Here is a 9,942-nt window from a genome sequence, read left to right on the forward strand (position 1 = left end):
TGGCCTTTTCTGCTTTAGCTTGGAATTTTAGACTTCCTTTCCAAATTTGTTCCTAGATCTTGTCTCAAAAAATAATACATTTTTTAGTCGAGTGAAACCAAGAATTATGCCATTTACAATACACTTTTCCTTTAAGTTCATTTGGAGATAGAATTTTGACTCCTTTTGGTAACTTAAGGAAGTTGGCCGCAAGCAAATGATTAAAAATGTCATTTGTCTTAGTTAAATCGAAAGAGTATTTCCTATGAAGGTCTTTCTTTTTAAACTGCTGGTCAATTGTTGTATCCTTATGAATTACTGCCTCACAGATCACAGGTTCTTTCCCCACAATCTCTGCTGCATCAATCTCATAATTATGATTTCTATAATATGTCTTGTACGATGCATTATTTCGATCTTGTTCTTCCTCTAATAATGCTTTATACCTAGAAACCTTATACGTTAGTTCCACTAAGTCTCTGAACTCAGTTGAGTCAAACTTCTTTCGAAGCCTAAACTCTAAGCCATTTTGAGCCAATCTCATGAATTATGGTTCTGGCAGGATAACTCTACATTTGTTTCGTGCTCTTTTAAATCTGGCAATAAACTGAGTAGCCTTTTCATCAGGCCTTTGACTCAATCTTGCCAAGTCTGCCATGGAAACCTCTAGTTCCGATTGGAAGAATTGGGCATGAAATGCCTCTTCTATTTGTTACCACGTTTGGATAGAGCCAGGTGTAAGGTTAATATACCATACAAATGCGCCCCCAGTTAGAGAATTTAGGAATAATCTTAATTTCATATAGTCATTATTAGTAAATTCACCGCATTGAGTAGCAAACTTAGCAATATGCTCCACTGTTGACTGGTTTCCATTCTCATAAAAAAGGGCAAAATCTGGTACCCTGAAACCTCTTGGGTATTCATGTACCCTGTCTACCCATTCTGGGTACGGTTTCCTGTACACAGGAGTCTGGACCCCTCGAGCCATCGGTTCGCACATCTCTCTAACAATATCAGCAATTTGGTCTCTAGGGACCATATTTTGTGCCTGCTGGACCACTACTGGAGGAACAAACATAGGGTTTAGTGGACAACCTTGTGCCTGGGGTCCTCTTAGTCCATAAAGTGGTATATTTAGGACTGGTTGTTCCTGTGGTACCGGTTGTTGTTAGGGGTGTGGGTAACCCCTTTGAGCCTGTCCTGCAAAAGGACCTGCGAAAGATGCTGGAAAAGGTGTTGTGCCTCTTCCATTTGTAGGAAAACCTTCCAACCCCCCGGGCATAAATTCGAATAAAGGATTAGTAAATCCCCTTGTACCAGGTATGGCTTCGAACATGGGGTTTGGGACCATTCTTATGCCATTTTCTTGTACTAGGCCCAATCCACCAACTTGCATGGCTTCACTGCTAAGTATTGATGCATTTTGACCTGCCATAGGCCTCGAAATAGGTTCATACCAAGACTGGGGTGATGGTCTTTCATAGTTTTGATTACTAGTTTGACCATTAAAATGTCCATTAATTTGCATAGGCTGTTTATCTTCAACCAATCTTTGCTGAGGGACATTTGAAATTTCCTTCATGTGTCTTGTGCTTGTTGGTTGATGGGTATTCATTCGATCCAAAAAGGATGTTGCCCATCTTTCCATTGTATTCATTAACTGCTGTCCCATAGCATCTACTAGGCCACCTCATGGATTCATTGGCTGAGTAGATGGAACAGTGGATGGTCCAATTTCTTGGCTTCGTCCAATATTCTGAACATGTGGTAATTGTTCTGAAGTGCTAGTCTGTTCGACCACAGGTTTTGATGAACTAGGTGCTTCTACAGGATGTGTTATCACATTATCCTTTGGATTGGGCACTTCTACCTCTCATTTCACGCCTTCTTCCAAGCGTTCATATTCTCCTTGTCTCCTACGTCTAGCCATTTTAATTAGTCCCACCGGGCGTGCCAAAAATATATGTTGACTTTTTGGCTTTCGAATGTTATTATTGTAATTGCGAGCGTGCCAGAAAGGATCAATCAGTCCTTATAGAAAATTAATTGCCAACCAATTATCAGATGATTGTGTTTTAGTTCTTTCAGCCTTACTGAAGAGGACTTTTACTGGTGGCTTGATTTAGGAGAATTAAGCAAAATGATAATTAAATGAAGAACAGTTGAAGCATTTCATTAAAATGAAAAACTTACAATAATCCAAAGTTAGCCTCGTAGAGGTTTACAACAGCAATCTACTTGAAACTACTCCTATGAACGAAGTGCAGTGTAGGAATTTAAAACATAGGAATGTAAAGAACAGGAAATGTAAAATTGAAAATGTAAAAAACTGGAAAGGAAAATAATAAGTATAATAAGACTGGTTTTTTGGATCTGAGTCTGGGAGTCTTTTTCTGGGCCTTCTCTGCTATTTATACTTCTCAAGGATGACCATCGAACTGTATTTCCAACCGTTGAACTGCTCCTCCATGATCGCTGATCATGTTGCCTTATAATTAGCTCCACTATGCCATCATTTGCAGTTAGGCTTCCCTCCTAAATTTGAATTCAAATGTGAGTAACCGTTGAAGTCATATCACCTTACATCTCTTTGTTGATCCACTGCTACTCAGATCTCGTAATAACCAATACTAACTGCCACGTGTACGATCAGGATCGAAGACTTGAATAGTCTTCTTGTATTACCCTTATTCTGTCACGCGTTGAATTGTAATTGACTTGTACAAAATATGTAGCCAACAGAGACATTGGGGTGTGACACAATAGTCTAGTAGCTACACCTTAGGGTGTGGTGAGTGAGAGGTCAAAGGTTCGAGTTGATGGGGCAACGACAGCCCTACAATTGTAATCTAATTATACTAACATACTGCATGAATTATTACATATAAAACCACTGAAATATTTTAAAAGCATGGAACAATATAGTTTTGTTAATAAATGGCCTTTAGCATTTTGTAACCAATTGACAGCTAATGTGCTCTACAATTGTAATCTAACTATACTAACATATTACATTAATTAATGCATATAAAACCACCGAAATATTTTAAAAGCATGGAACAAGATAGTTTTGTTAATAAATGGCCTTTAGTATTTTGTAACCAACTGACAGCTATTGTTAAAGAAAGAAATTAATGATACCATTAAATACAATTTTAAAGCATTTAAGTGAATCATAATGGTGCATTTAATGTACAACCTATCCTTTTCTTTGAGGTCCTTTTGGTAGTTGGTTTTTTAATAATTTTTCAATTGTAGGGTAAAATATGATTAATTGATATGTATAATTTATTTTGTCTTAATTTTTTATTTTTTCCTTGTAGAAAATTAAGACATATATTGGTCTTTTTATAAAGGGAAAATTTTACATCAGTATAAAACTTTAGAAATAATTATAAATGAATGATAAATTTTATTTATATTAATAATTAAAATTATAAAAAATTTCATACATATGTAATAATATTTTTAAATTATGACTGAGGGATGAATTCTCCTTTTATAAAATTGAGGCTATATTAGTCTATTTACATTGATGGAGATAGCCTTTGAGAAATGACTTTTTTAATGAACTTTTATTTTTTATTTTAACTAAAATATAAGATGAACGTATAAAAAATATTCATAAATAATCTTTTAATTTTTTACAATAAAAAAAATTAAAAAATAAATAGAAGAAATAAAATTTTGACTTTGCAACTAAAATTCTAAATTTTCAAACGCACCTTTACTCTAACAATTGATTTTTTTTAATATTTTTTTGATTTTTTTTACTAAACGGCATATAAAAAACAGAGAAAATGATAATTTTTTTATAGTGATTTTTTAATTAAAAGGCTAATTTTCCAAAAAAAAGAATCAGTGAGTTTGGTTTCAATTTTTTAGAAATTGAGTTTTTTTTTTATTTTTTGTGAATATTTTTAAAATTTTAACTATTTTTTTATATTTTTTTAAATGCATCTTTCTTAAATGTATCTAAATAATAAAATATTTTTGAAAAAATATTTTAAAAATTAATAAAAACAGAAAAATAAGAAAAATATACTGAAGTTTCATTTTTTTTTTTTGATATTTAGTGAATTTTTTAAAGATTTTTTTCACAAATATTATATTTTTTAAGTGTATTTATGTTAGGTGTGTCTAAAAATTAAAAATATTACTTAAAATATTAAAAAAATTCATTGAAAAAAAATACAAAAAATAAAAAAATAAATTTTTTCTTAAAAGTATTTTCTAAAAATTAAAACCAAACAAACTAATAATGCTGGTTAGGTAGGATGCTTCAAGTGCTGAAAAAACGCCTGGCATTTTCTTATTTTGAACCATGTTAGGCCTTTTCCACCAGGGACTAGTCTGCAATGTCGTAAAATCTAAGAGGTCATTTTGCGAATAATGCTGGTTACGTAGGACGCTTGAAGTCTGCATGTAAAGTTTGTTCTCAAATGCTGAAACACGCCTGGCTTTTTTTTATTTTATTTCATTGACCCGTGTAACATGTTGTTAGGCCATTTCCCTCAGTTGACTAGTCTACAATTTAGTAACATCTAAGGGGTCAATTTGAAAATCATCCACTTTTCGCCCTATATAAATTGGAGGTCCTTCTCGGCTTGTGTTGTTATCACAGGGTCTGGTAATAATCGTGGAGAGAGAAGAAAGGCTTGGCTATACCACTTCACTTTCTAACCCAAAAACAAGAAAGGAAAAAGAGGTTACGATTCGTTTGTTTGTTTGCAGATTCATCGAGAATCTCCAAGAAACTGATTCTTTGATTTTCTTTTCGTTGGTGGTTTTGTGTGCAGTTTCAGTAGTAAAAAGGGAAAAAAAATGGCTTCAGATCCGAAAATTCACACATTTGAAGAGGTCGCTAAGCACAACAAAACCAAAGATTGCTGGCTAATTTTATCTGGAAAGGTCAGATCTTCCTTCATTTTATCATTTTCTTTTGGTAATTTTTTTTTTTTTTCCAAATCTGTACAAAATTGTTTTCTGTTTATTTTGTCAATTGTCTATTAGGATTATCTCGTTTCATCGATTTTTCTGATTGTTTATATTGTGCAAAATTGATTTTATCTGTGGTTCTTGTTGTTGATGATTTTTTTTTTTAACTTCTATTTTGTTGGTATATTTTGAGGTGTCAAATTTGCATCTCAAATAGTTTTTGGGAATTTTGATGGTCATGTTAGAATAATTGTTCTGGGTGGGTGTGTCCTATATGCAAGTTATAAGATTTATGGACTCGATTATCACAAATGTCAATACTATGGAATCATAACTAAAACAATAAAAAGGATGAATTACACTAATAGTTCCTATAATTTGGACTCAACGGACTTTTTAATTGTCGCACATTTGACCTGAATTTTGAATCTCTTTCCAAATAAAGACAATTCAAGATACATTGCTCAATTTCAAGGCAAAGTTTGTCAATTTGACAAAATATAAACTAATTTAACAAAAATAAATGTCAAAAAAATACTTTTGAATTTTTAAAAATAATTTCTATCAAAATTATATAAAATTGATATATCTTTTAGACATTTATTTATTTATTTATTTTACCAAATTAATTTTTATTATGTGTTTGGATGATGATTAGATAATAGGTGGTTGTTAGGCTTTTAATGTGTAATCGATATATTTAATATATAAAATATTTTTAGTTTTGAATTTTTGAATTTTATAGATTGGTTTAATAATGATATCAAAGTTATCGCTATATTTAACTTTTGAAAAAATAAAAATTAATTTAATGAAAATAAAAACAACTACACATTACAAGATTAAAACATAATAAAAATTAATTTGATAAAAAAATATAAATAAATAAATTCCTAAAAAATTTATCAATTTTATATAATTTTATCTTTAGTGGGTTTAAAATTTCAAAAATATTTTAATGACATTTATTTTTATCAAATTAGTTTATATTTTATCAAATAGACGACTTTACCCTTGAAATTGAGTAGTGGTATCTTCCATTGTCCTTATTTGGAACAAGATTCAAAATTAAGGATCAAATGTGTCACAATTGAAAAATCAAGGACCGAAGTGACACAAGACCCAAACTATAGGGATCGTTAGTGTAATTCGCCCTAATAAAAATGAGTTATAAGAAAGACAAATAGAGGTATAACCAAAGAGTTATTGGGTTATAACTTATAATCAATAACATGTTATAACCAAAATCACAAATGTCCTAATTAGGAGTGCATAAGGTACACACGCAAAGATTTCTCTACAATTTCCCTATTTGTGCTTAAACGGGTTCCTTTGCAACTTGTAACTGTATCTGGGTAATAACCTTTTAGTTAAGGGTGTAAATTTTTGACACCACACAATAAAATGACTTGAAACCGTGCACAAATTTATTTGTTTGGGTTGGCCGTTTTCCAACATGAATATGAATACGACACGACTCGGTAACATGAGTATTAAACATGTCAAGTTTGTGTGTAACCTTTATAACATGGAGTTGACACTGATAACTCGAAAAATTAATTATATGTCGGGATGTTTTTGAATGCCTTATAAGTTTTTTAAAACTATAATTAGTTACTCCATCCACCTGAATAAATCATTTAAAATAAGATTTTAAAACTAATGTAATTTTGTCTACTATTTAAGAGTCAATTGAGTAAAAATAAAATAAAAAATAGGGTATAGTTTTTTGTTATAGTTTTTTAGTTTTATTTTTAAATAAGGAAAATATAATTGAGTTGAAATCAAATACTTTTATGAATAATTTCATTAAGTAGAGATTAGTTTCATAAAATTTAACCTTGTGAGGAAAAATTTTAATTTTGTCATACAAATATTTTTTAACAAGTGAAATTTTTTGACATAAAATGTTACAATATGGCACAAACCGAAACTGACACGGCATGATAGCACAAAAAAATAAACGGGTTAAGTTAGCATTAAGGTAATTTTGACACTAACCTGAGATGGCATGACATGACGCACACCCTAGTTTAGTTGATAAAAGAAATTTCATCATGGACAACCCTAGGATCAGGCATATGAACTATGGAGTTGATGGACTGCTTATGAACCACAATCTTTTAAGCAGCCCCTGCTAACGTCTGCGTCACAGACAAGATTGATAAATAATGTTTAAAGGCATGCATGAACCCAAGAAAGGAGAAAATATAAAGGGAAGGAAATCAGAAAATATAAAGTACAAGAAACTATGTAAGAATGAGCCATTGTACATCCATAACTACTAAATATTCACTCTTAGAAATTTCCGCATTGCTATATCCTCTGAAGAATTTTGCTTGTCAAAATCTTTGCATTCCCTTCTTTGTAAATTAACTGGAATTTAGTGATTGGATCCCTCCTCAACACTACTCTCTTGCTCCAAGGGCTTAGATTGTCTGTGGATATTAGTTTTAAAATTTGGGTGGGCCTAAAATATTTCCTGACTAGTAAACCGAAGGCTAAGGTGGTCCAGGCATAATGATGGTGAGTGGATTATGTTTTCATGACTTGGACTAAATTGGCACATAATGCTCATCTAGGCACGTCTATCTTCTCATTAAGATATTTATGATAAGTTTATCCAAGCCATCCATCTAGTGTGTTTGCAGCAAATTCTATATATCCATATAATGACTTACATAACTCTGTCTAGTCCATGGCTATCTTGTAACAGTAGCGACTCACATATGATTGGGTATACAACATAGAAAACAAAAGTAAGATGTGTGCTTAGTCAAAACTACACTGTTTTTTGGGTGTTAGTTGCGACTTTGATGGAAGGACAGCATATCACGTAAAGGTTATCACATAGAATACATTTTTTTAAATATGAACTGGTTTTAACTAAAAAATGTTTTTTTTTTTTTTAATTGGTATCTAATTTGAATTTTCAATACCATCTAGGATGCAGTTTTATTTTAAGAATGCATTTATGTTATCCTATAAATTCATTTATGAATTTTCTTTGGAATTTGGAAATAAATATTTTTTCTTGGATAAAAGAGCATCTGTCTCGCAGAAAATTAGCAAAGTTGATTTGAAAACCAAAGAAGAAAAAGCTTAGCAACTTCGTCTGAAGTTTGATACAATATGATAGAAAGGATTTTCATTTGAATTTGAGAAGTTACTAGTCGATTAAGGCCTCAACTTTCTGTAGAACTAGTGTCTTTTGCTATGATGTCATGCTGTGACACAATGCTTATACACATAACCTTCTTGCCGAGAACCAGGAGTCAGTCAAGTCAAGTCTTGTATGTTATAACATAATAATGGCATACCGTTTAGTTTTATTATAGTGTCATTTTATAACTTTCTTGGTTTCACACTTTTGTTATGTGAAAGTGTCCATATACTTTATAACTTTCTTGGTTTCACACTATTGTGTCACTGCCCATGGGTAGTGATTTTGCTTTTCTCAAAGTAAAAAGCTATTGGTGCTAATCGTAACTTAGTGGGAAATTTCGGCTCCAGGAAAAGTTGGAATATCTTGCATAGTGTAGACTAACTTCAAATCTTAATATGATAAAATAATTGTCCGGGTTTTATATTTTCTCCTCTTTTTCTGTTTTAAATATTTTTATTTTTATTTTATTTTATTTTTTTAGATGTTTCTTTGTGTATTATAAATAACTATGATTGAAAATTTGGTAAGTCTTAAATTACCGTATCAGGTGTATGATGTCACCCCATTCATGGATGATCATCCCGGAGGTGATGAAGTTTTGTTATCAGCAACTGGTAATGTTATGTTATATTACAAATCTTTCCCACTTGTCTCTTATTTTTCAGGCCCTTGAGGAGAGTTTGCCAATTTTGTTGAATTTTGCAGGGAAAGATGCAACAAATGATTTTGAAGACGTTGGCCATAGTGATTCTGCTAGAGAAATGATGGAGAAGTATTACATTGGTGGAATAGATTCATCAACTGTTCCCCTGAAGCGCTCTTACATTCCACCTCAGCAATCCCATTACAATCCCGATAAGACCCCTGAGTTCGTGATTAAGATTTTCCAGTTCCTTGTACCCCTCTTGATCTTGGGCCTGGCCTTTGGTGTTCGGTACTACACCAAAGAGAAGTAGTGACAATTTCAATATCTCTTGGCCACTCTTGCAGGGGTCAGGTGGGCCATCTACAATGGTTGAGTAGTTGAATGAACAATCAATTCCCCTTGTTTAGTTTCTTTATGGTTAGGGCATGCTTTGATTAATTACCTGTTTGTATAGTTCTACAGTGTCAATCGTAGTTCTTGGATGTGTTTCGGAAATTGATGTGCTGCCAATGACTCAAATCTATTTTGCTTGATAATAGAGCCACTTTGTTGTTGGCTTCTTTTTAACTTGGTTTTCCTTGTTGATCGGCATTCAAGTGTTGTTGAGTGTGTTACATTCTCAAATGGTTTGATTTTTATTCTCATCTTTTTTCTTTTATACTCTATTTTTTTTTGCACATTCTTTTAATAAGAAGTCAAAAAATTAACTAAAATAATCAATTTCCAAACAAGGATACTTGCATCTGTTTTATATTATTTTAGATTACATTATAGGTGTAAGCAGTTGGTTTGGTTGGGGTTGAGAGCAAGTTTAGTACAAATTAAATTGAATCTTTCAATTTTGTTGATTGAGGAATCGAGACAAATGTTATGCTATGGTTTCGATTTTGTTAGTTTTGTCAGTTTGAAAGATATAGCGATCTCAGTTTTGCTCCAACTTTTATTGTGTCCTGGATTTGGGTGCCATGGTTGAATATTGTGTCCATGTCTTGTTTTTCTCCTTTGACTCTTTGTATTTGAGTTCTGGAACTTGTTAAGCGTGTTTGGAATAGGTTGATTGTTGATTGATTTAGATTGTTGTTGCTCAGATTTTAGCCTCTTCGTTCGAGCGAGCCTTGTGTATTTGGCTTTCTTTGCTCAAGCGAGGTTTCTTGCATCCATCCACCGTTGAAATACCTGTGGTGCAATATTTAACCCAAAAGACATAATA

General features: G+C 32.1%; 1 protein-coding gene across 1 annotated transcript; it reads left to right on the forward strand.

Annotated features, from left to right (window-relative positions):
• The first annotated feature begins 4,529 nt into the window (after positions 1 to 4,529).
• Positions 4,530 to 9,299, forward strand: LOC114317612 (cytochrome b5). The gene is made up of 4 exons (XM_028264362.2): positions 4,530 to 4,690; positions 4,782 to 4,893; positions 8,634 to 8,700; positions 8,792 to 9,299. The coding sequence occupies exons 2-4, from the start codon at positions 4,807 to 4,809 to the stop codon at positions 9,040 to 9,042; spliced, it is 405 nt and encodes a 134-aa protein (XP_028120163.2). The 5' UTR covers positions 4,530 to 4,690; positions 4,782 to 4,806; the 3' UTR covers positions 9,043 to 9,299.
• The last annotated feature ends 643 nt before the right edge of the window (positions 9,300 to 9,942 follow it).

Source organism: Camellia sinensis, chromosome 1, assembly GCF_055761805.1.
Source record: "Camellia sinensis isolate YWXY chromosome 1, ASM5576180v1, whole genome shotgun sequence".
NCBI lineage: Eukaryota > Viridiplantae > Streptophyta > Magnoliopsida > Ericales > Theaceae > Camellia > Camellia sinensis.